Here is a 26,567-nt window from a genome sequence, read left to right as displayed (position 1 = left end):
CACAAGGTCAGGCAGGATGAGAAAACCGTCCAGGCGGCAAGTCGGCGAGGGTAGCGGGCACAGGCGAAATAAAAGCACAACACAACATCAGGGTCCAGGGCCGGGTAAACTTACTGGAATTTGCGGCCCATTGAGGCTGCCGGATCTTGGGCCCTCGTCCCACCCAGCTGTTGGCTGCTTCAGAGACTGATAATGCTCGAAGCGGACTTCTGCCATTTCTTGAACGACCGAACCGCCCTCTTCCGGGACCAGAAATCCCCTGGTTGTTCGCCACAAATCCTGAAGATCCATAGTATGACGGCGACACGGGGCCGGACTGATCATTGTCGGTCACGGGCGAGCCAGCGGTAGCCGTGATTCCGAGGGCTGTGATGTCGGCAAGAGTATGCGTGCCATTCAATGTGTTGTCGCCAGCAGTGGGGATATTGCGTTTCTTCTTATTATTGGTGTTCTCGAACGAATCGTAACCGTCGACTGAAGAGGTTGTAGAGGGTGCCGGTTGGTGATTTGCGTGCTTCGACTGCCCAGATCTGTTCGACTGCGGGGTCGACCTACTCAAAATCTGGGGGTGTGATCGACGGACGACTTTGCTGCTGGCGAACCGCTTTACCTCCTCCTCGTCACTCTCGCCTGCTTCGTGGGTTGCAATGGGTGCGCCCTCATATCCAGGATCCCGAATGACTGTGTAGTTTCTTCCCACACTAGACGACCTCTCGTCCCGCACAATGCCCGGCAACAGAAACAAAGGACTCGAGTTTTGGCTCGCTGGAGGGTATTCGATCGTGTCCGCAACTTCGGGTGACAAACGCTCCCTGAGGCGTCGCTTGGGAAGTGGTCGCATGGGCCGCTGCTGGAAGAGAGAGGACAAGGCCTCGGGAGACATGCTTCTATCGTGTTCTGGACCTAAAGTGCCAGTGTCAGTAAGGGGTTCGGTTGGGACGCTTGAGGCTCATGAGGCGGCAGTGCAGATAGATCCAGTAACCCCGCTCGCGTTAGGCGGATGGTTCAAGTGAGCAGCGTTGCGACACCGTGGCCACCAGTTCGGCCAGTGGCCTACTGGAAGAGACTGGTCAAAGAGAAGCAGCCGTCCCGAATGCGCTCTTGGTGCCAACCAGCCCCAGTGCCCTCGCCAACTCTTCTAACAGACATGCCAAGCGAGCTATCAAGGTTGGGGGTAACGAGACAGAGAGTGTTGAGTAAGGTATAGACGACGTCGGCCGGGAAAGACGAGTCGTGGGTGTGAGGGGGAGAAGGGCAGAGGGAGTCATACCCATGGTGCCTCATCACGGGGTGAAGCAATCCGGAGTGGTACACGCCGGATTCCCTAAGGACAAGGGGCGACGACAGGCTAAGGTGGGGGGGGGGGGAAGAGGGCTTCAGGGGGTGACGTCAAAGTCGATGTCGATGATTTCCTGCCTCTCTACGTTTTGCTCACTGGCTGTCAGCATATGGTGTCGACATGTTGAGGATCCAATATCCAGCAGCGTCAGGCTGGATGTGGCCAGCCAGGTCAGGGCTGGGCCATTGCGGGACAGCTGGCCATGCATTGTGCGTACCTTGATCAGCTGGGCAGATTGGTTCCAGAGGGAGCCGGCAGCGGGGGAGGACGAGAAGAAACAGGAGGCCAGGCACACAAGCAGTAGCTAGCATTAGCGATAAAACACGTCTGCTATGAGGTTCGGGTAGGATGGTTGGCGGTAGCGTTCTGGCGGCGAAGGGTCAGACGGGTCAAGGTATGGATGGTACTGGATGATTGCTAATGACGGCCAGGGCCCAGGGCAATTGATGAAGTCGCCTGGTGTGTGATTAGGGGACCGCATTATCTAAGCTCCCGTTGTTCCAGGGTTCCCAGCCAGGGTTGGATCGAGTTGTGCCAGCCAGCTTTTGCCATGGCTGGAAAGGGGAAGGGCGGTCAAGTGACGGGAGTTCCTGAGCCTGCTGTTGCTGACCTGCTAGGCCCCTGTTGTTACCTAGGTACGGTAGGTACCTACTGACCTGACCTGCCAGGCCCTGCTGAGCTTGCGAGCACAAGGCCGGAGAGGCGCGGGGTGCCATGCTGCCACCGTGCGTCGGGTGTCAGCTCGAAGCTGTTGAACATGCGCCTGGTGGTATGGTTGGGGTTCTCGCACGGTGTCTTTTGTGCATCGGAGGGCGCGCCCGAACCAAGTATCCAGTACCTACAGCTCCGCAACATTGGTCATGGGAATAAAGTGTATCTACCTGACTTTCACCACTGATTTGTCCGCCAACTGTACTGTTCCCAGCTGCATAAAGACCCCCTCCACAGTCCGCAGTACCTCAGTACCTAAGGTACCTCAGTGGACCAGGGGGCATTTCCGCTCGCGCTGCGCTGCGCCTGGCGCCGCCGCACCAAGCAAACCAGCAGAGAGCGACTGACACCAGCACCTCTCGGCCTCGACTTTCTCTGCCACGAACCGATCCCATCCTGGCCCCGAACCAGTCCCTCCTCTGCTCCTCTGCTCCTCTGCTCCTCTGCTCCTCTCCTCCTCTCCTCCTCTTCCGCCTCCCTCTCGTCCTCTACGGCATGAATTCTTCCCTCGGCCACCTAGTATCGGACATGCGAACGCCCCAATCCCCTCTTACACCTTGTTGGAGCACCCACCTCGTCTCTGTCTCGTAGCTTGATCCCACAGCATTTCTTCCTGCTCTTCTTCCTCTGCTCCTCTTGCGACCACCACCCCACGAACCTCGACCGACCCTACCCACCTCTACGTCCCGCACCTCAACAGCCATTGCGTCGCCCGAGAATCCAATCTCATTTGCCCGAACAAACCAAGGGCCGAACTGCCTCGAAGAAGTCCTCGCCTTCTCTGCCCGCCCTTCCCCACTACCAACATACCTACCATTACGTCCCTGTTCGCCCTGCGTCCTACTACTTGTTCCTGATTTCCCTCCCCCTCGAAACTTCGCCTGTTGTGTTTTCCTGCCATTTGCCTCAATGGCACCTCTCTCCCCCCGAAGATCTTCACGAGCCCGGGGCAACACCCTCACACAATCGACTCAGTCCTCCTCTGCCTCAAGCCTCTCCAGCCGAGCTGAGAGGAATACGAGATCGCTCATCAAGACGTCCTCCAACAAGTCCACCCCGACAAGCGCCTCGCTTTCTTCCGAACCCCTCGATGAACCAGAAGAGTCTGTCCTCCCCCGCCGACGAACACGAGCACAAGAAGAGATCCGCGACAAAATTCAAGTAGACCCGTACGAAATGGCCAACGACGGCGACGACATCCAAGAGGATGACGAGTCAGTCCGCTGCATCTGCGGCTTTGACGAATACCCAGGCCCTCCGCCCTTTGACGACGATGTCAAGAGCGGGAAAGAAAACCCAGAGGCCGATTTCTTCGCCAGCATTGAGTTGTCTGACGAGGTCTCCGGCCTCTTCGTCCAGTGCGACATTTGCAAAGTTTGGCAGCACGGCGCTTGCGTCGGCATCTTCACCGAGGAGAGCTCGCCCGACGAATACTTTTGCGAGAAGTGCAGGAAAGATCTGCACAAGATTCATATTGCATCCAACAGGTACGTTGCCAGGATCGCTTCGCTACCGCCCAAGAAGTTTTATTCTTCTTTACTCGGTCGCAACCACTGTTGCCATCCTCCACCTCGGCTAGGCCAGTCGCTGACAGCTAGCCTTCCAGCCAACGATATTCGAACTACCTTCCCCTCGGTCGACAGTCTCGGTCCTCGTCGCGCGCAACTTCGGTCGCCAAGGATGGCACCCGTTCTCCCAAAGACTCGTCGGCGAGAAGCGCTCGAGCGTCATCGGCAGCACAGGCAGCCAAACGGCGGTCGACCATGAACAGCCGCGACGCCGGCTACGACGAAGATGAGCAATTGCGACGTGCGATTGAAGCAAGCAAAGAGGAAGCACCTGACGGGCAACCCTCCGATCTTGTGCCCCGAAGACTCAAGCGCGGGCGCAGCAACAGCCAGGAGTATGTCCGATCTCTGCCTGACAGCGCCCCCCCATTGCTAACAAGAGAAGCAGCAACCAATTGAGCCTCAAGCGACAGCGTACCAGCTCTCCGTCGATGTCTCCTCCACCAGAGAGCAACTTTGCGATCGAAGATAATTCGGAAGATGACAGCACAGGCCGAAACGGGACATCAAAGAAATTGCGTGTCCTCGGGAATCCGAAAGAAAGAACAGAACGCGAGGAGCGAGACCGACAGCGTCTTGAAAGCGCAAATAAGAGAAAAGGCCGGGCCGACCGCAGACGTGCTGATGGGATCGGGGCGCCCACACTCGCAATAGAACGCGAGGGGCACTCGACGGCCGAGTCGGAGCCTGCCGAAGATACGGCGGCGGTGCCAGCTCCGGCACGACCTGTCGTCAAGCCAAATGTCGAACCACCTCCGCCGCCGCCCGTCGAGCCGACACCGTCAGCAGCCCCGACGCCAGACCCGACACCTGCGCCTCCAGCACCCACCGGCAGCACGCACAAGAAATCGAGTCGGAGCCATCAGAAGCGGGCCAAAGGCCGAAACCAGTACACCAAAGATCGCGACGACCCCGAGGCGTCGCCTGTCCGATCCATGTCGAGGGACACGGTCCGTCAAGAAGAAGCTGCGGTCGGAGGCGGGACAACCAAGGCCTCGGGAGTCGACAGTGCCAAACATACCGCCAGGAGCAAGGCCCATGTCCACAGCAAAGCCTCGCTCCCTGATATGAAGCGGCGCGTGGCAGCCTTTCTCGACTTTATCTCCAAGACCCAGATCGAGATGGCAGGCGAGTCGTCGTCCGGTTCCGGGAGCAGTCAAAACAACTCGGAACAGCATAGTCCCCGCGATACTGTCCCCAGCGCCGCCGAGACGCAGGCGAACGGGGTTTCTGAGAGCGAGTCCAAGGTGGCTCATCATGCGAATGGAGACTCGGCAGCGCCTGCCGGAGGACAGGACTTTAAGGAACTCAGCTGCGTGGAGATGATGGATGTTTTGACGCGCGATCTCGTCAAATGGCAAAACCAGTATGCGAACTAGATGCAGTCGCATGTTTTTGACTCCTGTGGTAGATGTCAAATTGGACAGAGGGGCGCAAACGGTGGATGTATGATATGACGATTGGGTTTGGCGGAGAACCCCTCCATGTGTATGGCACTGGCGCAACAGGCACGGCATTTACGGCGTTTTTTTTTCTTCTTCTTCTCTCTTCTTCCTACTTTTCCCATGTCATGACATCTTTGCGCTCCAGGAACAGACAGGCTTTGGCGTTTACTGTACGGCCTACGAAGACTGGGTCGGTCGGAGCTGGGGCTTGGTTCCGTATTTCGTATATACCCCCAATGTACGGGCTGGAGTATGGAACAGCCGCACTTGAGAAGGACGCGGATTATTTTTGTAGTCACAGTGGCTTGTTTTAATTGTCAAGAAGCAGTTGGTCTATTTTGTGGCATGATGGTCTCGTGAGTGTGCTGTGCAGTTGGCCTGCTACATCTGGGGGGGCAAGGGGGCTCCCGGGTTGGGGAGCATGCGGCACGGTCTGGTAGGGAGTAGAGGAGGGGGTATCATCTGGTCGCTGGATGAGGTGGAAGAGGGGAGAGAGAAATCAAGTGAAGAGAGAAACAAGGTGAAAAGTCAAAGGGCTTTTTGCTTGTTAATGGCCCTCTCCCGCCTCATCTCCTTCTCCCTCTTGCGGGCCTGGCTCAGACTCGTGGGCCCGCGGCCCTCGCGCGCCATCTCCTTGAGGCGGATGGCGTCGTCGTTGACGTCGTCGAGGATGAAGCGGCCGAGCTGGCCGGCGCGCCACTGCTTGACGGCCCAGTCGGCGGCGGCCTCGACGTTGGGCACGCCGCCGGCCTTGAGCTTGCCGGTGCGGCGGGCGACGCCGGCGAGAAAGTCGTTGACCTCGTTGGTGGGCGGGCTGTAGCGGGCGTAGAGGGCCGGGTCGAGGCGGTTCAGGCGGTAGAGGAGGTAGTCGGCGAGGATCTCCATCGGGATGCGGTCGTCCTTGACCGAGCCGGCGAGCGCCAGCTTGACCATGTCCTCGGCGTCGTCGACGTAGGGCATGAAGACGCCCGGCGTGTCGAGGACGAAGACGCCCTCGCCGAGGCTGCCGCCGTCGGCGCTGCTGGCGCTGCTGGCGCTGCTGGCGCTGCTGGCGCTGCTGGCGGCGTCACGGGCGAAGCTGCCGCCGCCCTCGAGGATGCGCACGGGACTCGACAGCTTGCGGGTGACGCCTGGCTGGGCGCCGGTGCGGGCGACCGAGGCCTTCTTGGCCATGCCGTGGGTGCGCAGGCGGTTGAGGAGGGTGCTCTTGCCGACGTTGGGCATGCCGACGACGAGGGCGCGCACGCCGGTCAGCGAGTCGACGGCGCGCGCGGCGTCGGCAACGTGGCGCAGGAGGGCCTTTGTGCTGCTCGGGTCGTCCTTGCGCCAGAAGACGACGCGGTGGCCGGCGACGGCGCTGTTGGCGGCGTTGTGGCCGGCGTGGTAGCGGCGGAGGTCGCGCTCGACCGAGTGCGGGCTGTCGGTGCCCAGGTCGCGGTGGGTGTAGACGATGATGCGGTTGCGGCCGGCGACGGCGCGGTCGAGGTGGGGGTTCCAGGACGTCAGGGGCACGCGGTAGTCTCGACACTCGAGAACAAGACCGATGCTCGAGAGGCGGTTTGTGATCTCGCGGAGACCGGCATGGTGGTGGCCCAGGTAGTAGGAGCGCGGAATGGATTCGGACAGGGGGAAGCGCAGGCGCGGGACGAAGGCGGCGGCGGCCGAGGCTGAGGCCATGGTGGAAGATGGCGGGTCTAGTGAAGATGTAGTGGTAGTGGTGCGACCTCGAGCGGCGCGTGAGGGTTTCGAGGTCACCTGGGGCAGGCTCGCATCGTATCAACTCGCATTGGCCGGTACCGATGGCTGATGATGGAGAGGGCGAGAATCTCGATGGACTGGATGGACTGGATGGACTGGATGGCAGTTGGGAGCTCTGCACAGCGAGTAAAACTGGAATGTCCGAAAAGAGCTTTGGCGTTCTGCGATAAGACACGCGATACGCTCGCCTCGCGACATCACGTGACTGTTCCTGTCTGAGGAGTGGCTGCGTGAGATGCACCAGTATTGCAGACGGTATGCGCTTTCAACAGATGAATTTGAGGCATGCCGGAACACGCAGAAGATGATTGATATTCTCTGCTGCCTGTTTCCAGTGCCAGCAAAGACCTTGGGTGACGGCGTGCTTCGCTGCGCGAGCCTCGATGACTACCATGGCCACATTCCGTAGGCGAAACACAAGATGGTGAGTGAGAAGTCTTTGACTGATGACAGAGAGGAGGCCGAGGATAGAGAGGAGGAAACATACGTGATAATGTCAAGCTGAGGCGATTGAATGAGAACGCCCGCCGTCGTCCCACAGCTTCTGCAGCGACGCGCTCGAGAGGCTCGGCATCAAGGACGTCAACGTGCCGCAGTGGGGAGACGCGCCGTTGACCATGGACGGGCGGCCGTTAGGGGATGTTGCGGGAGACGATGAGAACGTGCCTGTGTTCTGGGGCTGCGGCGTCACGCCGCAGGAGGCTGTCATGAGGGCTAATCTCGAGGGGACGGTCATGGCGCATGCGCCGGGGCATATGCTTGTGCTGGATTGTATGGAGGACCAAGTGCTCAAATAGGCGTGTCCACCATATCATATTTGGCTGTATCGCCCATGCGCAGTGTACGGACTGCTGTCACAGAACTACGGGCATTCTGGTGAATGGGAGGATACTGGATCGCCGCCAACTTTTGAGGACTGATTAGCCATTTCCATCACTGCTGCCATCAACGTAGAGATACGAAAGTCAGTAGATAGTCCCGAGCGCGCTTATTCATATTGAATATTTTGCAAAGGCGTACACATACTTGATCGTGCATTTCTAAATGGCTTATAATTCTTTTCATCAATGGATGCTCAAACTCCATAGACCAACTGTTCAAAGCACCAACTCGAAGGAATACAGCGCCGGCTACGATTTTCATGCCAAAAGCTGTGACGCCTAGCCCAAAGGAATAGCCTGAAGAGCGGCTGTTCCAAAACTTACATCGAAAATTTGTGTCACAAGTGTATAGGACGCCGATGACCGGTATGACAAGCTATCGGATACACACAAAGCCTCTCTCAACACAATCGTGGAGACACTCGCTCTGAGACTGGACTTCCTAAAATCACATTGAAACTATTCTTGGCAGAGACTTAAGGGAACAATCAAGTGAGCAATAATGAGTTGTTCTTTTCCAAGAGGTGCAAGGCGATGAGAAAGCAGGCAAAGTAGCGGACGCCAGAGTTCAACACGGACAGAAGGATGGCGTAGCCGGCAACAGCGAAGGTGTCGAGAAACAGCAGGATGCTGCCGCCAAGTCCGTACCTGTCGCCTAGCATGGCGGCCACGAAGAAGGAGATGCCGCCGAGGAGGTTCACTGGGACACTGAGATATTGGGCCTCGAGCCTCGAGAAGCCAAGTCCGTCGCAGAGGATAGAAGGGAGGGAGCTGCTGAAGCCATATAGAATGACGTCCTGGAAGAACTGAATGAGAGCTCTGGTGAGCATTAGCAGGCGCCCACGTCAAGTCGATCCAACGTCGAGTGAGAAGAACGCACCCTGTGCAGAGCCTCCAGTCCTGGAGAGCGGAGAAGACCTGCGACCACTCAAACGCCTCGGTGCCCATGTACTCCTGACGCTTCAGCTCGCGTCTTTCCATGGTGTCACGCTGCTCGGGTGTCCACCATTTGGCCGTGGCTGGGTGCTCGGGAAGTCCGAACCACGCCCATGGAACAACAGTGAGGGAGATGAGTCCCTCAATGATGTACAGCCAGCTCCACGACGGAATCCCACCGGCACTGCCGATCTTGGTAATTCCCGTGGCTACAAGCCCGCCAAACATGCCTGAGAAGGCCATTGCAGCGAACAGATAGGAGAACCGCAGACCTTGCTCATGACGATTATACACCATGGTGATGTACGAGCTGATACAAGGGAAGAAACCCGACTCGCAGACGCCCAGAAGGATGCGGCACGCCAGGAGCCCGCTGTAGCTCTTGATGAAGGCCGTGCCGATGGTGACGATGGACCAGGCGAAAGCCATGACAGCAATGGCGCGGTGCGTCTTCAACTTCTTCAGAGCCAGAACAAAAGGGACCATGAACGCAACATAGGTAGCGAAGAAGACGCTGACGGCAGTGCTGAATTGGGCGCCAGAGAGACCGAGCTCGTCTCGCATGCCAGCGATGTAGGCGTTGCCGATGTTGCTTCGGTCAGGTAGGCCATGAAGTAGAGTGCGCAGAAAAGAGGGGCAAACCGATAATCAAGACGCCGAAGGACGCGCTTTTCGAGGAGAGGGTCAACATAGATTTCGTTGGAAGGCTCTTCGCAGATTGGGCCTTCCTTTTCATGACCGTGGTTGGTCATGAGAGCGGACTTGGTCACCTCCAAGTTCGTGTTCTCGCTTGGCGGAACCGGCATAGTCTCAGAGACCCTTTCTGACGCCATGATTGGTTTGACAGCTGCGCAGTGACTGAAGTAGAGGTAGAGGATCGTGTCAGGAATGGGCTTCTGTTGAGCAGTGTGATCGACTGGGAGTTTGGTGACGGTGGAGTGAGATCGAACAAGACATCGAGTCAAAACCCATTGGGCGAGACGTGTTGTATTTATGGAAATCACTTTTCACCGGCATCCAAGATGTTGTCAAGAAGGAACTACGACCATCATTGCAACTCATACAACATAAGCACGGTTTGTTCCGGAGCTCTTGTCGTGTCACCCTGGCTTATCTGGGGGTGAACCCCGGACTCGGACAATGCGGGGCAGACTCGGCGGCTATCATGATTGATACACTATCAGACGAAGCTAGGGACTGTTACCGGCAATTTGGGACTGGACCATTGCTGCGCAGAAGTTAAGACTATCCGTTACAGTGCCGATGGCCCTAACTTGGGTGGCTGCGCTTTCCAGGAGGCTGATGTATCATGCACTGGCCTAACAAGGTGAAGGGGTATCCCAGGACTGGAGACGGACGTCCGCCTCCGTCTCAATCACCAGTGGAATGAGAGAGCTACATGACCCTAGCTATTGTCTGTCGCCTAGCTCCCTACAATTGGACGATAGAGCGAGTCAGACACGTACAAGCGTCCTTTGTAGTGAAGATTACTCGTGCGGGGTGTCGTTGTCCAGGCCGACCCTCTTCGTCGTATTTACATGGACTCCCGACTCCGTGGTCGGTTTGATAAACTCTTGTCAAGGTACCTCATCGGACCCGATTTCCGTCTGTCGCTCACCGTCACCCAAGTCATCTCTGTCCTCGTGGACTCTCGCATGAAGTCAGCAACTGCGAGAAGATGGATCCACAAGCAGTAGAATCGCGCCCTGTAACAGCTAGCATGATGTCTGAGTTGACCGGAATATCGTGAGATGCCCTCCATGTCGCTACCAACACTGCATTCTGATGATCACTTCCCTTGAGCCAATGCGACACGTTCCGAAATGCTGCAAGTGACGAATAGAGCACTGGCTAATAGTGCGGCGCGCTGTTCTGTAGATGTGAGCGTTGTCGAAAACGCAAAGTTGGTGACCTTCTGCAGCAGGTTAGCTTGAGCTAATAGAAGTGAAGATCAAACGTGACCGACATAATCCTTGCTCCCAGTGTCGAGCGGCTAAAGTAGACTGCTCATACCCTTCTGGAGGTGAAAGATCACGGTGAGCAAGCAAGAAGCGATGCTGATCACTCCCAGAGCGGGTTGCTCAACATATCCCATTGCTGACAGCTTCAAATGTAGTCCAGCTTCGAAGAAGCATGTTCAAGCCTTGGAGAGTCAGGTGAAGTCATTGGAATTGTTCATTCAAGATCTCGCCTCTGCCGATGATGCTACAAGGTCTCGACTTCTCGCCGGAATATCCTCATCATCGCCTCTATCATATCAACCGCACCCCCAACCTGCGAGCCAATCGCTCAGGGTAGACGATCATGTGCCATCAGCTGCATCAGGCTCTCCCTCAGAGCCCGGAGATCTCGTCCTTGCCAGAGCACGGGAGGGCCGAATGTGCAAGCTCGCGGCTGCGAGAAAGGCGTCTCAGTTCTACGGCGGCACCAGCTTGTTCATGCAACTCTCAGAGACGACACCCCCAAACCCTCAGCAACTTGAAGGGCCCTCTGAGAGTCCTGGAGAGCGTAGATTGGGTCCAGACACGGAAACTACACACAACGACAACATGGAGTATCAGGCATTCCCCTTTCAGCCCAAGGACGAAACTTGCCGTCAACTGATGGCAACGTTCTTCCAGACTGTCTACCAATATAACATGTGCGTCTACCGCGAATACTTCCTCCGAGATTATCATGCCGAAAGCGGGCCTTACTACTCCGATACGCTCATGTTCTCCATCTGTGCCGTCGGCGCCTCAATCTCCCAAGAGCCCACACTCAGGGCACTCTTGCCAGTCTTTCTCAAACGCGCCGGCGCCATGGTCTTCGAATCCCTCGAGCTGCCGGATCTCACAACTCTCCAGTCACTTATCATCTTGGGTCATCTGGAAATTGGACAGGGAAGGAGCTCCAAAGGCTGGCTGTTCTGCGGCATGGCGTTCCGCCTTACACATGAAATGGGCTTGCATTTGGATCCAGGAAACTGGACAAGCAGCAAGTCGGAATCGTCTGTCGACAGGGAGATCCTGCGGCGCGTCTACTGGGCGGTCTTCATTGTCGACAAGCAAATGAGCCTCTATTTCGGACGGCCGCCGGCGCTGTATCCTCACGAAGCCAACGTTCGAAACACGATTCGTATCCCGTATCCCCCTGAGTGGGAGAGCCTCCTCGACTCTTACATAGCCAAAAGCATCTCATCCACTGCCTTTGAAGACGGCCTCGCCACAGTCAGTTCATTCACACATCAGGCCGAATTGGCCAAGATCTTTCACGTGTTGATTGTCGACGTGTTTGAGAATTGACCGAGGCAGACGTGTGCCACCAAGGCCGCTGCGACAGCACAACAAGTTCATACTTCTTTGGTCAAATGGCTGGCCACGCTGCCTCAGAAGCTACATTGGAACCAGTGGACTGTCGGACAGGTCCCGCCCTATGTCTTGCATCTACACATGGTCTTCCACACAGGCATGATCATTCTTCATCGGCCGCCTCGCCAGCAACTCGACGATGCCGCCATCGCTGCAGGCGAGGGTGTCGAAGTTTGCTAGCAATCACTGGCAGCGATTCTTAGGCTTTTCAAAAGCTACTCACGGTACTACCGATTCGAGACTCTGCCGCTAGACTTTGTGCACACACTCTCCGCGGCAGCCGAAGTTGTCATGATGAAGAGGTTCTTAGAAAAGTCCACATGGGACGACAAAGACATCTCGAAGCCTCTGGCACAGATCCTGGATGTTATGGAGGCCGTCCAGAACGTCTATCCGTGCATGCGCGGCATACGCGACAGCATATCCGAGAATATCAGATCAGAGGGCGTGAACGAGGAAGCTCAGCAACATCAGTATGGAGTTCGAACTTGAGCTCATGGATCTCCTGCAATCTGCCGCGGCTCCGTTTCCCGGAGCTTGGGGGGCTGAAGATGCCGAAAGCGCGACAAGTGCTGATTTGGGGTTCTTGTTGACGGATGACTTTCTCAATCAGCACTATTCACGGGACAATACGGCATCTGAATGCAACGTCACACAATGGCGTCCCTTTTTGTTGTCTGCTGCCAAGAGCTGACTTGCTACCGAGGGCGGAATGTTGCCGCCGCTCAACGATTGCCACATCCTTACAACAGGTCAAGACTCGGCCTCCTTCTCACGGCCAGGCATCATTAAAGAGTACCACAGCAAGAACAACAGAGAAGCTCGGCTCGATCACGATCCTGACTCTCTTGAACGGAACCTACATTGCAGATTTCATGAAGAGCATTATCGATGCCTGCGTACACAGTAGGCAGATAGGTAGCTCATCAAGTTCTATCATGCCCTGCCAAGGAGGTAAAGTGAGAGTGGGACCAGGCCACCACGAAAGGGTCAAGACGGAAGGTGAAGACGGAAGGTCAAGACGGCTCGGTCAGGAGCCGAACGGACACGGAAGTCCGACACTGCAGGCCTCGACGCCCTGATCTATCCTACCAAGCTAGAGGAGGAAGAGAACCTTACTGGGACGATCCGAGTCATGAGATGGACATGTGTAGGGTCAGGTGCGAGGATGCGAATCTCCATCTCGATAGACCCCATAAGGAGAGTGGGGCTGAAGTCAAGAAGTTGGGGACACTGTGGTTGAGTGAGGGTGTGAGGCGATGGAGGACTCCATGTAGCTATCTACCATGCGCTAACAGCTCCCGTGGTGCCTTCACAAAAGGAGAGACTATCATCGAGAAGCTCGCCCATGCTTCTTTTGAAGTGCACTGCACCGATGTCCAAGGTACATCCACCTTTCTGTCATTGCCATGTCGACCTGAATACCCTCTGGAGTTGAGTTATCCAGTCAAACAATTCTTGCCAATAAGAACATGCTCAAGAAAGCGGTCTCCACCGACCAAGCGCCGAAACCTTGCCCCGTATACAACCAAGGTACCATCGCCAGCGGGTTCGTCTCCTGTTCTGGCAAGCTTCCAAAGGACCTAGACGGGAACATTGTCGAGGAAACTGTCCAGGACCGCACTGTGAGTTGACACGTGAGCGTCGTCGAACCTCTATTCTCCAGAGAGCCACGTTACCTGTTTGAGTTGGTCTAAGTCAGGCGATCAGAGCATTGGACAACAAGTGCGTCGTGATTCCAGTTCCCAAACCACGATTTGACTCCCTTTTCAGAGATTCTTCTCTTTTCAGAGATTCTTCTCTTTTCAGAGATTCTTCTCTTTTCAGAGATTCTTCTCTAGCCAGTAGAAGATATCGGTATATCCCTGTCGCTTCTTGACCGAGCACATGAATAGCTTGACGGCGCGGTTGGCGCAAGGCCCTTCAGGGCCGAGACCGAGTTCGTGGTAAAGCTCCGCCTCACTCACAGCCAGGGGACGGTCCATCTTGTTCCCAAGGATGGCAAAGGGCGTATTCCTGAGCTCTTTGATGGCCAGAAGGGCCTCCAGTTCGGCCCGGGCCTCTGGGAAACGCGCCCAGTCGGTAGCGTCCACGAGGAAGAAGACGGCGTTGGCATCGACAAAGTAATCCTGCCAGAGGCGACGGGCGCCCTGATGGCCGCCGAGGTCAAATGTGTCAAATACGACGTTTCCGACCTTGATCTGCTCGTTGTTTGGGTGCATGGTCGGCGCCAAGGCTACGCGTCTGTTCTCGGCGATCTGACCAAGCAGGGTAGTCTTGCCGGCGTTGGCGAGGCCGAGGAAGAGGACCTTGCCCTGCTTCTCGAAGAAGCCGAAACTTTGGACAAAGTTGATGACACTGTCGATGAACCACATGGTAGCGAACTCTCTGCAGTCGTGTTATTGGAAGAGGGATGATGATGTGTTTCTGAAGAACTGTGAAGGGTAGGTACAAGCTGGGATGGATGACTGTGCTCTGCGTGCATCGACATGTCTTGAAGGAGACCGCTGTGTATTTATATCGTGCCAGAATTTTCGAAGCTGACTATCTCCGATTTCCTTTGAGAGTATGGGGTCTATGAGAAAGTGTACTGGATTTGGTGGATGGCATCAGAGTCATCCTGGTGTCTGTAAGTCGGCGGGGCGGCGGTGGCACCGGTATGGTCAGGCGCGCAATGAACAATTTGAAAGTCTATTCACGGTGATCAAGTCGTTGCGAGAAGTTTTCTATTTCATTGCGGCGGGCGGTTTGACTTCCTTTGCATTTGCAGAGTGGCAAGTCCATGTTGCTGCCAATGGAGGGGATTGATGGCCAGTGAGTGAAGTGAGGGTCAGAAGGCAACGCCGTCACCGTTCCCTACAACACGGCTCCTGCCATCCACAGAACTACCACCTGGTCGAACGGACACAGTTCTGTGTTCTTGGAAATATTGCATCGTGTCATCGAGTAGGCACCTGGAAGTAACATTCCCAGGACGGGTACCTGAGGGCCAACATTTAGCAGCATCTGTGGTGGTGATTTCGAGGCCTGGGCTGATCAGCCCTCTCCCTAGCCACTGCAGCTTGGCAGGCACAAGTCCCGACGAGTGCCGCGTTCCAAATTTAGCCCCCATGGATGTGTATTGTGCAATACCTACCTACCTACCTAGACAAGGTACCTACCTACCGAGGCAAGGTACCTACCTACCTAGGCAAGGTAGGTAAGGCCTAACTCGCCCAGTGCCTCGGGTTGTAGACCGTCGATTGCCTTTCTCAGTCCCCAGCTAAAGTGTCGACTAACAAGGGCGACGCAATAGTGGACATGGTTCCCAGGAGCGTGACGTCACAGCTGGCAACCTGACCAATGAAAGGCCCCGATCAATGAAAGGCTCCGACCAATGAAAGGCCGCGGATTGGCCACATGGCGTATCGTACTTTCCTCAGAAAAATTCACTACCTGCCTAGGCAAGTCCTACCCAATTGGTAGGCGGTGGTCCACGTACAGGAGGAGGGCAGGAACGACTACCTCAGTCTCAGGTTGTCACTGCAGCGAGCGCCGCCAAGAACTGGGTCGCTTTTCCCAACTTTCAAATTCATGTCATGATAATACCTCAGCTGCCCTCATCGCCAACCTCGCCACAGGCTGCGTGACAGGTGAAGCAGACGCAACGCAAACATCGGCACCATGGGCCACAATGCGGGCCGGCAGCCGCCGCCATCGAACGGCCAACAGGATGAAGATGACATTGCTCTGGCGGTGACACAATCCCACGAGGCTACCCGTCCCGGCCCCGGCGAAAAGGAGACACACAGCCAGCCAGGCCGTGCAACACGGCACGGCGATAACGATGACTTGCCTCACGACGTCCCTCGAGCAGGCAAGAAAAAGGATCACGCGTACTTTGGGAAGCACGGCAAACTGAGGCCGTTTCGCCTGCTCACGGTCGACTTTCACAACATCCGCGGCCGCTACTTCTCTGACTGGACCGTCTTCAACCAGCTCGTGCTGGCGAGTACTGTCTATGTCTTCTTCACCAACCTGCTCCCAGGCATCACCTTTGCCGGCGACCTCTATGTCTTGACCGGTGAATCATGGGGAACCATCGAAGTCGTTTTCAGTACTGGTCTCTGCGGCATCATCTTTGCTCTGTAAGTACCCTCTGCTGCGTGCCGTCAACCCACCCAGCAAACGTATCCTCGGAACCCCTCCTGACCCTTGGCAGCTTCTCGGGCCAGCCCTTGACCATCCTCGGTGTGACTGGACCCTTTACCGTTCTCGCCGAGAACATCTACAAACTCTGTGAGCAGAATTTCGGGGTCCCCTTTCTCCCCGTCATGGCCTGGTCGCTCATCCATGCCGGCTGGATGCACTACCTCCTCGCCATATTCAACGCACACGACTGGACCATGCAGTATGTCACTGACTTTAGCGCCGACATTTTCTCCCTGCTCAACAGTGTCATTTACTTCCACAAGGCTGTCCGCGAGCTGCAGCGCACCAAGAAGATTGTGTCCATCGCCGCATTCCTCTACGCCATCATTGGCTGCGCCGGTACCTGCCTCCTCGCCATCCTGCTGTCGACCGCCAATTCGTGGCAGCCCCTTTTCCACAGGTACATCCGCATGGGACTGGCCGAGTACGCCGCCGCCATCTCCATCATCTTCTTCATCGGCATGCCCTACGTCGGTGACCTCGCCACCCTCGACCACAACCGGCTGATGGTCCAGAAGAACCTTCGGCCCTCGTCCCCCGAGAGGACCCAGTTCTTCGTCGAATTCTGGAAGGTGCCCATCGAGTGGGTGTTCATCTCCATCATCCCGGGCTTCATCATCACCGTCCTCTTCTACTTTGATCACGAGATTAGCAGCATCATCTGCACAGCCAAGCGGTACGGCGTGCAGAAGCCTGGGGGCTACGCCTGGGACATTGCCCTCCTTGGCACGACAACGATCCTCTGCGGTATTCTGGGCATCCCCCCGGCCAACGGCCTGCTTCCTCAGGCCCCGCTCCACTCGGAGTCGCTCATGCACAGCGTCATCGAAGACCCCGGCGCCCTCACAGACCCCGAGCCGGGCGAGCCGCCCCCAAAGCCTGTCACGCGCGTCTACGAGCAGCGCTATTCGCACCTCATCCAGGCTGTCGGCATCCTCATCTTTGTCACGCCGCCGTTTCAGCACGTCCTCGGCTTGACGCCCACCTCAGTCCTCGCCGGTCTATTCCTCTTCATGGGTTACCAGTCGCTGTCTGTCAACCCGATTCTCAGCCGCATCGGCTACCTGGTGACCGCGCCCGCCGACCTCCCCGAGCTGCCTTCAGGTGCCTCGTGGCTCGGCGTCCACAGTTACACCATTACCCAGCTCGTCCTCACTGGCATCGTCTTTGGCGTCACTCTGACCGTCGCCGCGCCTGGGTTCCCCATCATCATCATTGTCCTGGTGCCCATACGTCTGCATCTCATGAACAAAGTCTGGAGCCGCGAGACGCTCCGCTACGTGGATGGCTGGGCGACGCGCGAAGGCAAGCCTGAGGATAACGAGGACGACCGGCGGACGGATGGCATGATGGGCGGCAAGACGGGGGCTGTTGACGAAGAAAAGGGGGCGAGGGTCATATAGGGACATGTGCAGAAGTGCAATCTATACTCAACACTATGAAAACAAGACTTGATCAATTGTGAGAGGCACTCTATTGGGTTTGGCCGAACAGCATGTCTTGGAACACAAATCGTGAGTCAGGGAAGAGATGTCACAGCTGCGTCCTGACTAGCGTGCCGAGAAAGCCGATCCCCTCTTTCCCCGCGATTGACCCCAGGGACCAGCTAAAGACATCAACCCCCGCCGCCGATGGGATATACGGTCGCTCTGCGGATGTGGATAGCCGACCGGATCTTGAGAAACAGCCACAAGTCTCAGCGTCGGCCCCAGACCTCGAACGACCTCCTCGGTCCTTTGAAGTCAGGATTGGTCGCCTTTGCAGCCTGCCACGACCAGACCTTGTCACCACTTGACCCCCGCACCGCAGCCAACAGCCAACAGCCCTCTCCTACTTCTCATCTCCGAAGCCCCATCGCTTTGAGAAATCCACACATAGCCCCTCGCCCAAGCTCACCATCATGGCCCTCAGCGTCGCCGGCAAGTACGCCGTCATCACGGGCGCCGGCTCGGGCATCAACCTCGCCTTCGCAAAGCAGCTTCTCGAGCGCGGCTGCTCGGTCCTCATCGGCGACCTCGCGCTGCGGCCCGAGGCCGAGGCGCTCCTGGCGCAGTACCCCAAGGGACGTGACGGCGGCGGCGGCGGCGGCGGCAGCGGCCAGCCGCATGCGCTGTTCCAGGCGACCAACGTCGCGTCGTGGCCGCAGCTGACGCGCCTCTGGCAGCGCGCCCTCGAGGCGTTCCCGCAGGTCGACATTGTATGTCCCGGGGCCGGCCTCTTCGAGCCGACGCGCAGCGCCTTCTGGCACCCGCCGCGCACGGCGACGAACCCGGACTCGCCGAGCACGGACGCGGCCGACGCGGACCCCGGCACGTACGCCGTGCTCGACGTCAACCTGACGCACCCGATCCGGTTGTCGCAGCTGGCCGTGGGCCACTGGACGCAGGCGCGGCGGCCGGGGTGCCTCGTACACGTGAGCAGCATCGCGGGCCACGCCGTCGGGCTGGGCTCACCGCTCTACTTTGCCAGCAAGCACGGGCTGCACGCCTTTGTGCGCAGCCTCGGCTCGCTGCGCGAGCATCTCGGCATCCGCGTCGGGGCCGTGGCGCCGGGGGCCGTCATGACGCCCATGTGGCTCGAGGACCCGGACAAGCGGGCCATTCTCGACGCCGACGCCGGCGCCGCCGACATATTCATCCACCCGGACGAGATTGCAAGGGGCATGATGGCGCTGTGTGAGGACCCGGCGTACGGCGACGGGACCATCCTCGAGGTCACCAAAGGGTCGACGCGCGTGGTGCCGCTGTATCATGCCGAGCCGCCCAGCGGAGTCGGGAGCATGGTGCCTGGGTACCAAAAGGCGGCAGACGAGCTGGTCACGTATGTGAAGGGGGGCGTCAAGGTGTGACGAGGTGCTTGATGTGGTGAAGCCTTTCTGTTCGTCAAGGTCAGCTTGTTCTTTTCTCGGCGTGAGCAAGTAGATCATGTCGATCCCATAACCGGGGCTTGGAGACTGCAGATTCCTCTGGAGATCCGCCCACATGTCACAATGTAGTTACCCTTCGTAGCATTTCATGATGCGTGATGCTGTCGATCCCAGAATCAAAGATTGATGCACAATGGGCAGATGCAAGTCAGAATCGTCATGGGCCATGGCGGTGACACAACATGATGCATCATAGACAATTCCATAAAGAAACTGGTATGGCGCAACGGTTGGGCCATGTCCCTCGCCAATCCCACTCTCACGTCAGTCACCAGCAGACGCCAGTCAATCCCACCAGCCGCTAAGGAAGTCCAGCCTTTGGGCGGCTCCTTGGTCCCAGCAAGATGAATGGCAACATGGACACCAACGAAGCTTGACCGAGAGATCGACATGCTGATCTGCAGACTGTCAGGACACCGCCTTTGCACCTGCAGTAAGCAGAAGGCGCAGGAGGTGCGCCTCATGGTCCGCGTATGAAAGTGCAATAGGAGAGCGCATCAGAGCCGCCTTCGAGGCCCCCCAACGTTCTTGGATCCGGGACCAGAACCAAGAACGAGAAACGCATCTGCGTCTGGACGACGAATGGGCCGGCGCCACCTGTCTCGTCTCAGAAAAGCTCACCCGCCGTCTCGGGAGGGATTTTGGCCCCGCGTCGGCTGCCGTCAGCAGCGGAATCTGTGAGTTCAACCACTGTCTGCGGGCGCGGACGCGGGCGCGCATCGCTTGCGAGTGGCCTGGGCTCGCCTGGCCGCTGACGTGGGACGACACGCACTGGGGGTCGCGGCTGTCGTCCAGATGCCGTCGCATCCCTCCCTTCCTTTTGCGGCGGGCCAGCTGTTGTGACGACGTTGGCTCATCTGGGGGAGATACGCTGGTGAGTGAGAAGGAAGGCAGGGGAGTCCAGGCCGTGGAGTGTCGATAGACGAAGACACGAAAGCAACACTCGTTGATGACGAGGCGGAGTCCTAGCGACGTTGCAGTGAAGGGGTCCAACTCTCCCAGGCGGCCCATGCCACTGGTATGACAGGGGACGAGGGGTACATACGAATAGCAGGGCAGTCGTCAGTTCGGCGTGTGACTGTGAAGAGTATCGGCCAGACGGCGATGCTGAACCCGTTGAGTCGACTGGTCGGCGTCCAATGGATTGCGTCGCCGTTCAGTGGTCTCCGTAGGTAGTGACGGACGTTCGGCGTTCATCGCTAACTCCACGGAAGTTCACAGCGTGGTAGGCGAGGTGGGGATTGTGGTCGGAATGTGAATGCCGTGGACAGTAATGTCCATCCTATCCCCGGGGTTGGGTGAGATGGGGATGGGAGGTTCACGCAAACGCCGAGCACCGACGCGCGCGCGAGGGGCAGGCGCGACAGTAGCATCCACCCCTCATGCCGTTTTACTGGTACCTCCTTCCTTCCACCCTTCACCCCTTGCGCCTAAAGGTAGTTGTTCACCGGCTCATTCCTTCCCGTTCATCGTCAGCGACCATATTTGGGTCAGCAGAACGGAGGAAGGAACCACCTCACCTAGTGCGCAGAGGAGGAGCAAGTTGTTAGCCAAGGGAGGTACAGCCCCACCCAGTGCCTTCGAAACGGTTGCCGCAGCCGTTGGCTGTTTCCTGTCATGTCTCGATCGGATGCGAGTCCGCCACTAAGTGGGAGACGGCGCCTGTTGTCAGACCCCGTCAGAAGTCCCCCTTCATCAGCCGCGGCGCAGAGAGGATTGAGGCCGGCCAAACACTCATCCTCCAGCCTCAAAGCTTACGACCCTTTCTTCGGCACTGCAGTGTGGGCAGCATGCGTGGCGCCTGTGGGGTTGGTTTTGACGCATAAGCACGCCGCCTGGGTTGGGTTGGGTTGGGTTGGCATTGGTCGCTGCGAGGAGGGGTCTTTGGTCAATGTCAATTACTACCAACTACCTTATACTCTCGCCTTCTCGCAATTAGTTGCATGCGGAACCAAACCATGCTTTGCTGCCTGCGGCGGAGTTATTACTCATCATCAGCCTTGAAGGGGGGCGGGGGGGAGTTGGGGTTGGGGGTTGCGTGAGAGGCCAGGTGGGTTACTGTTCGAGATGTCGGGTGGGTTCAGAGCTGACCTGGGGTGGGTTCAGGTGGGTTGGGCCCTGGAGCTATGCCACGAGCTTTGTTCGGAGCTTCCTCAGCCTGAGCTTGTTTGAAGCTCCTCAGCTTGAGCTTGTCTACATGTGTGGCTTGCATGGTCACCGTATGCGGTCGAGCGGCTGGAAGGACCGAAATTCTGTTCATCGCCCGAGAGCGCATCTCTTTCTTTCGTGTTAGCATTAGCACAGAAGCTGAGCTCGCGCGAGAGAGAGAGGGGGGTAATTCTCAGCCTGTCCATCGTTTGCAAGTCCAAGATTGCCGCGACCGTTCATCGCAACCTTGCGGCGGCCAACCACCAGCCACCCATCATGTGTGGGCGAGACTAAGTAGAGTATAGTGGCGGACAACGCCCAGACGAAAGCTTCTCTCGGGTCGAACTCTCTCCCTGCCTTGCCCTATCACCAAGCAGAATCCATTGCGCGCCGGCCGCGGTCTCGAAAATGGGATGAAAGGACAGATGAGTCCATCCAAGTCGATGGATGTAGTTCCGTAAGGGCGCAGGCGCCAAGCGCATGTTGAGCATGTAGGATGCGGTCGGTCACCATGAAGTCTCTTCATGTACCTTTTCTCCCCTCCCCCCCCCCTTCTCTCTCTTGGCTCTTCCCGTCTTGGCTGGCCATCTCCTCACCCACCCCCCTTCCTGCTGAACTCACATCATGTCACCCAACCCCAGACGGTGCCAGGGCGACTGCCCAAGACGAACCAAGTCCACACACGGGCACGGGCGAATGCGAATGCGTGCGCCGAGCTTCCAAAGCTTCACGGAGTGGGTAGCGCATGGCCAAGGCAGGGCCGTGTGAGGAGAAGAACCCACCAGGCCGCAACCAAACCTCTTTACGCCGTCCCCCATTGCCCCCCCCTTATCCCATTCCTCAGGCGCACCTCGTTTCCAAATCGTCAAGGTCGATCCAATGGGACGATCCGTCCACGTGTACCCCACCTGCAAGGAAGACGCCAGGTGCGGCGCATCGCATGTGGTGGTCCTGAATGGGCTTTCCGCAAGTATGACACGGCACGCGTAGGGCGGCTGAAGGGGGTGGTTTTCGGGGTGGCGTCGTCGTAGGCAATTCAATCCAGCACAACATGTAGGCATGTCGTAGGCAGGCATGTTGTAGGCAGGCACAGGCACAAGAACTGGCATGGGCGTCGTCGGCGGGGGCGCGATAGCTACGACGGAAAGTAAGCTACGACGGAAAGTACGAGGAAAACGAAAAGACGCGGCCAAATGAAGAAAGCGAAAAGGCGCCACGCATACAGTCCACACAGACACATCCCTGTCTCCAAGATACGCGTACTTGTAACCCACGCTCCCTCTCCCTCCAGACCTTGACCCCCATCCACCGCTGAGAGGAGCTGTCCCTGAAGGCACCCAGGGAGTAAGAAAGGTGCCATTGTGTGAAAGCGTACAGTAAGGTTCAGTCAGCGTATGTTTGATGCGCATGTGCACGCACGCCTGGCCCTCCCCCCAGGATTCCAGGGCGAAGGCGAAGCAAAGGGATTAGCGAGCTGTCCAATCGCTGCGATTCCAACCCGAGGTCAGGGGGGTGGACTTGGGTGCCAAGTACATAGTATGACGGCGAAGTAAGGACAGAGCAGCAGAGAGCAGTGCGGAGTTGAAAGCCGAACGCGCGGGTTGGAGGCACACCAGGAGTCGGAGATCCTGAGGAGGGTTGGGAGGGGGGTTCAGGGGAGTGTCGAGTGTTTCGACATGGCAAAACGGCAGCGCCAGCACGATGCACTGCAGTGATCTATTCACCATGGTTCATGGGAAAGGAAGAAAGAAAGAAGGGGAGGGGGGGAGAGACAGCAGCTTTCTCGGAGAATGGAGCCCTTCGGGGCGGAGGGCACAGCATCAAAGTCCGAATGCGAGCAAAGGGCCCTCCAAAAGGTGAGAGAGCACTGTCGCGGGGAAGGGAAGATACCTACATGTATATGCGGGCGCCGTAAAACCCGTGCCGCGAGGCCAGCCCTGGGATGGATTCTTCCTCTGGGCACCTACATGTATTCACCTAGAAAGGGTCCCTGTGCGCGCCATGCAGATGTCTTGGAAGCAATACCGTGTACGACTCATTAGTGAGGAAAAGGCTAATGTTAATCAAGGTTAATGACGCCCATCCCAGCGTGGCATGGCCGTGACCTTGGCTCACCTTATCCCCCCCATGCTCTGTTTCCTACTGCAACCAAGGGATACAGTAGAGATAGCGTGACAGGACTCGGCGACGCATCGTTCGAAACACAGCCACGGTGAACGCGTCGTCTCTCATCTCCCACGAGACATGATGGGCGAAGAAGAAGAAGAATAAGGTAGACCCCCAGCACCCAGATGCCATCACGCCAGAAGCAGAAGCAGGTGGGGTCCGCTTCATCAAAATGCATCCAAGGGACCAACCCAAACAGCGTCAGAAGATGTGGGGTTCAGCACCCACGCACGCACGCGCCCAGCACAGACCAAGACATGGCCAGAACAGGCCACAGGACACGGGCAGCGGACAGTCTAAGGCCCCGAACCTCCGATTCCGAACCCGCTCAGCGCCCCATCTTCCTCCGTGTGTGTACCGGTCTGTCTGAGGTAGGTACGTCGGTGTGCAGGAAAGAGAGAAGGAAGAAAAAAAAAACCTCCCCTCCCCCCACAGATACTCCTCTACCTCTAGTCTCTACGCTGAAGTCTCTGGCGTTCCGCGGAACGCGTTCCATCCATGCATGATGACCCATCACAGGGATTAGAGAAGCGAACGAGATGACCTCGAGCCCAAGAGAAGACGCCATGGAAAACCGCCGTGGACTTTTTTTTTCACTGCCGTAAGCACCAGCCAGATTGAGGCAGCAATCAATCAGGCACCCTTCAGACCAGGGAACACACTAAAATGCCCCTAACCACCACCACACCCCCCCCTTGGCCTTCTTGACACTTGCGCACACTCACCTCACACACACACACACACACACCCCTCCCCGGCAGTTTCCCAGTGCTTCGGTCCCCTTCCCGCAACTGCGCGCCCTGCCCTGCCCTGCCCATCCCATCGCACAAGGCAGAAAAGTCGGGATCGATCATGATCGCTGGTCCCCATAAGTCCGCACCCAAGCTAAGGTACTAGGTGCCTTACCCATCCACCTACAGGTACAAGTACATGGCGCAAGCCACCTGGACCCTCCCTGCTCCACCCCATCTCTCTCACGCCTCGCGAACAGTGAACCCGGCCACGGCACCCCCCGAGACGACCTTGCATAAACTTATGCTCAGCGCTCACCCTCGTTGCGCCTGCCTGGCATCGTCCGTTCGGGGTCGTGGGTGCGCCAGCGGGCCCGTTGCCTGTTCTTCGGACCCCGTCTGTGTCCCATTCCATTTTCCGTCGGCCATGTCCACGGACTGGACGCCAGCCCGAGTGATGATTTTTTTCTGGGAACCTCTCAATGCCCATCATTTTCTCTCTGTCAAGTAGGCCAGACCAGAAAGATTGTGAAAACAAGAAAAATAAGCTGGGGAAGCGGAGATGCTTCCGCATATTCACCTCTGGCTATCTAAGCGAGTAACGTCTTCGTCCATCCTGTCTTACTGCGTCATGGCCTGTTCTAGCAACGTGATGGCCAGGGGGGGGGGGACGCTGACAATCCCCCTCGCTCGCTCGCTTACTCGCTTCAGAATCCGAAGCCTGCATCCCTCTCTGTACATGGTATCTGGGCGCGTCCTGGCGAACGCGAGTAGAGCCGAGCCTGTCGCTTTTTTCAAAATCCCATCCGCCCCTCCATCATGTCACCAACTACCTACCCAGTTGCAATTGCCGCCCCGGTTCCCCAGCCACCCGCCCCGACCACCAGCCCCCGTCCCTCCATGTCATGGTGCTGCATCGCATTCGTGATTCTTTGCAGTGTTGGGGACCGAATGCGCTCTTCTCCCCATTATCTGATCTCGCCCCTCGCCCCTCGCCAGTGTCAGGCGAGGGGTCCCTTTTCTCTGCCTGCAGATCGATGCTGTGGCTTGCTGGCCTGTCGATGAGTTGAGCTGTTGGCATAATGAGGCTTGGTGAGGTCCGAATGCGATAGCGAATGCGATGCCATACGATACCGTTGCAACACGGCACACAAACATGACACGACGCAGGGCGATTGACTTTGTATATGCGAAGGAACTTTGGTTCTCAATTCTAGGTGCCTCGTGCTGTACCTTGCAACACTGAACCATGCACATGCCAAGGCCTTTGGCCTGGTAGCCAATTCCTCGCATACGAAAACGAAAAGAGAGGGGGAATATGCCTGTCGGACCCCAACCAAGCGCCGAGCCGGTCCCCTTTGCTGCCCGCAATAATGCAGAGGCCATTTTGCTGACCTGCCAAAGTGTGCTTCTGTCGCTGTTGTACATCAAACATGCCCCATGTGGCTCATCCCAATCATGTTTCCCGTGAACACCGTTGCCCCTCAGCACCCAACCGACTGTCTTCGTCGTTGTGAGATGTATATAGATGGAAATGGAAAGGAAGAAAAAAACCCCAGAACCGGTAAACGCCGTTGATACTCCGTCGCCCAAGACGGTTCGAGCTTTTAGAGTCGCATGGATTCCGCGTCGTAGCCGCCGTACATCATGGGATCCCCCATGCCCATCATGACCTCGGGGTTCGGGCATGACAGCATGTGAGGCTTGATGGTGCCGAATTCCGATTCCATAAGACCCTGATTGAGCATGTCCATATTCGTGAGAGCCCCGGACTGTTGGAGGAACTGTTGCGTCGTGAGATCCATCGATGTCGGCCTCGTGGCCCACTGCGGGGCGTACGATGCAACGGCGGCCGGCGGCCCTGGAAACATGACCGAAGCATCGACGGGTGATGTCACGCTGTCGACATCAAACTCGTTGTAGCCACCGACAAAGCTCTGCGGTGACAGTGTCACGTTCGTATTGTTGCCGAAGACCTGTTTGCGATAGTCGGCCTCAAAATCCGAGTGATCCAGCTCTGACGAGCTCGATCGGTCAGAAAGGTTGCAGCTCGACCGTGACTCCATCTCAACCTTGACCGACTTCTCCATCTCGTGTTCCTTTTGCTGCTGCTCTTCCAGCTGGCGCGCCAGCTCGGCCAGACCAGCTTCGTCTTCGGGGAATATCGAATGAACAGGGAGATCGATATCGCTGTTGGGGCGTATGCAACCAAGCTTGGAAGCAATGTTGTGGATGACTGGCTGTCGCCCATCGTTGAGCTCTGGTTCGCCGAGGTCCCATTGTTGCTGATTCCTGAGCATGCTGTAGACAGCATGCTGTAGAGTTTGTGAATCCTTCGCGACCGGGGCTAAAGCGTAGGCCGAGGGTAGCCAAGGTTACTAGGTAGTCGGACGAAGGCCTACCGGCAAACAAGACCA

At 57.4% G+C, this 26,567-nt stretch overlaps 9 protein-coding genes across 9 annotated transcripts in view; 4 read left to right on the top strand and 5 right to left on the bottom strand.

Moving 5' to 3' along the window:
• The window catches only part of VDAG_00333 (uncharacterized protein), a gene marked incomplete at its 5' end in the record, with an annotated part of 2,998 nt that extends 1,451 nt beyond the window's left edge, over window positions 1-1,547 (bottom strand). The window contains 2 exons of the mRNA XM_009651710.1: window positions 115-903; window positions 1,436-1,547. Coding sequence (XP_009650005.1) covers window positions 115-903; window positions 1,436-1,547 — 901 coding nt within the window. The remainder of the gene's footprint in view (window positions 1-114; window positions 904-1,435) is intronic.
• A 1,412-nt stretch (window positions 1,548-2,959) lies between these two features.
• Window positions 2,960-5,399, top strand: VDAG_00332 (uncharacterized protein; the record flags this gene model as incomplete). Its single annotated transcript, XM_009651709.1, has 3 exons — window positions 2,960-3,537; window positions 3,657-3,953; window positions 4,007-5,399. 3 exons carry the CDS (start codon window positions 2,960-2,962, stop codon window positions 4,995-4,997), a joined length of 1,866 nt encoding a protein of 621 aa, XP_009650004.1. The 3' UTR covers window positions 4,998-5,399.
• Window positions 5,400-5,591: 192 nt separating this feature from the next.
• Window positions 5,592-6,740, bottom strand: VDAG_00331 (mitochondrial GTPase; the record flags this gene model as incomplete). The annotated part of the gene is made up of 1 exon (XM_009651708.1): window positions 5,592-6,740. One exon carries the CDS (start codon window positions 6,738-6,740, stop codon window positions 5,592-5,594), a length of 1,149 nt encoding a protein of 382 aa, XP_009650003.1.
• A 1,450-nt stretch (window positions 6,741-8,190) lies between these two features.
• On the bottom strand, window positions 8,191-9,471 carry VDAG_00330 (high-affinity nicotinic acid transporter; the record flags this gene model as incomplete). The annotated part of the gene is made up of 3 exons (XM_009651707.1): window positions 8,191-8,521; window positions 8,583-9,230; window positions 9,281-9,471. 3 exons carry the CDS (start codon window positions 9,469-9,471, stop codon window positions 8,191-8,193), a joined length of 1,170 nt encoding a protein of 389 aa, XP_009650002.1.
• Window positions 9,472-11,187: 1,716 nt separating this feature from the next.
• VDAG_00329 (uncharacterized protein) lies at window positions 11,188-12,480 on the top strand (the record flags this gene model as incomplete). The annotated part of the gene is made up of 3 exons (XM_009651706.1): window positions 11,188-11,847; window positions 11,932-12,159; window positions 12,229-12,480. The coding sequence occupies 3 exons, from the start codon at window positions 11,188-11,190 to the stop codon at window positions 12,478-12,480; spliced, it is 1,140 nt and encodes a 379-aa protein (XP_009650001.1).
• A 1,331-nt stretch (window positions 12,481-13,811) lies between these two features.
• Window positions 13,812-14,363, bottom strand: VDAG_00328 (small COPII coat GTPase sar1; the record flags this gene model as incomplete). Its single annotated transcript, XM_009651705.1, has 1 exon — window positions 13,812-14,363. The coding sequence occupies one exon, from the start codon at window positions 14,361-14,363 to the stop codon at window positions 13,812-13,814; it is 552 nt and encodes a 183-aa protein (XP_009650000.1).
• Window positions 14,364-15,651: 1,288 nt separating this feature from the next.
• On the top strand, window positions 15,652-17,582 carry VDAG_00327 (HCO3 protein; the record flags this gene model as incomplete). The annotated part of the gene is made up of 2 exons (XM_009651704.1): window positions 15,652-16,115; window positions 16,190-17,582. 2 exons carry the CDS (start codon window positions 15,652-15,654, stop codon window positions 17,580-17,582), a joined length of 1,857 nt encoding a protein of 618 aa, XP_009649999.1.
• A 497-nt stretch (window positions 17,583-18,079) lies between these two features.
• On the top strand, window positions 18,080-19,027 carry VDAG_00326 (NAD-dependent 15-hydroxyprostaglandin dehydrogenase; the record flags this gene model as incomplete). Its single annotated transcript, XM_009651703.1, has 1 exon — window positions 18,080-19,027. One exon carries the CDS (start codon window positions 18,080-18,082, stop codon window positions 19,025-19,027), a length of 948 nt encoding a protein of 315 aa, XP_009649998.1.
• Window positions 19,028-25,757: 6,730 nt separating this feature from the next.
• Window positions 25,758-26,567, bottom strand: part of VDAG_00325 (uncharacterized protein) — a gene marked incomplete at both ends in the record, with an annotated part of 1,139 nt that continues 329 nt past the window's right edge. The window contains one exon of the mRNA XM_009651702.1: window positions 25,758-26,465. Within this exon, the coding sequence (XP_009649997.1) occupies window positions 25,758-26,465 (708 nt within the window). The remainder of the gene's footprint in view (window positions 26,466-26,567) is intronic.

The sequence above is a fragment of the Verticillium dahliae genome, genomic scaffold (assembly GCF_000150675.1).
Source record: "Verticillium dahliae VdLs.17 supercont1.1 genomic scaffold, whole genome shotgun sequence".
Lineage (NCBI taxonomy): Eukaryota > Fungi > Ascomycota > Sordariomycetes > Glomerellales > Plectosphaerellaceae > Verticillium > Verticillium dahliae.
Note: the sequence above shows the minus strand (reverse complement) of the source record. Positions and strands in the feature narration are given on the sequence as shown.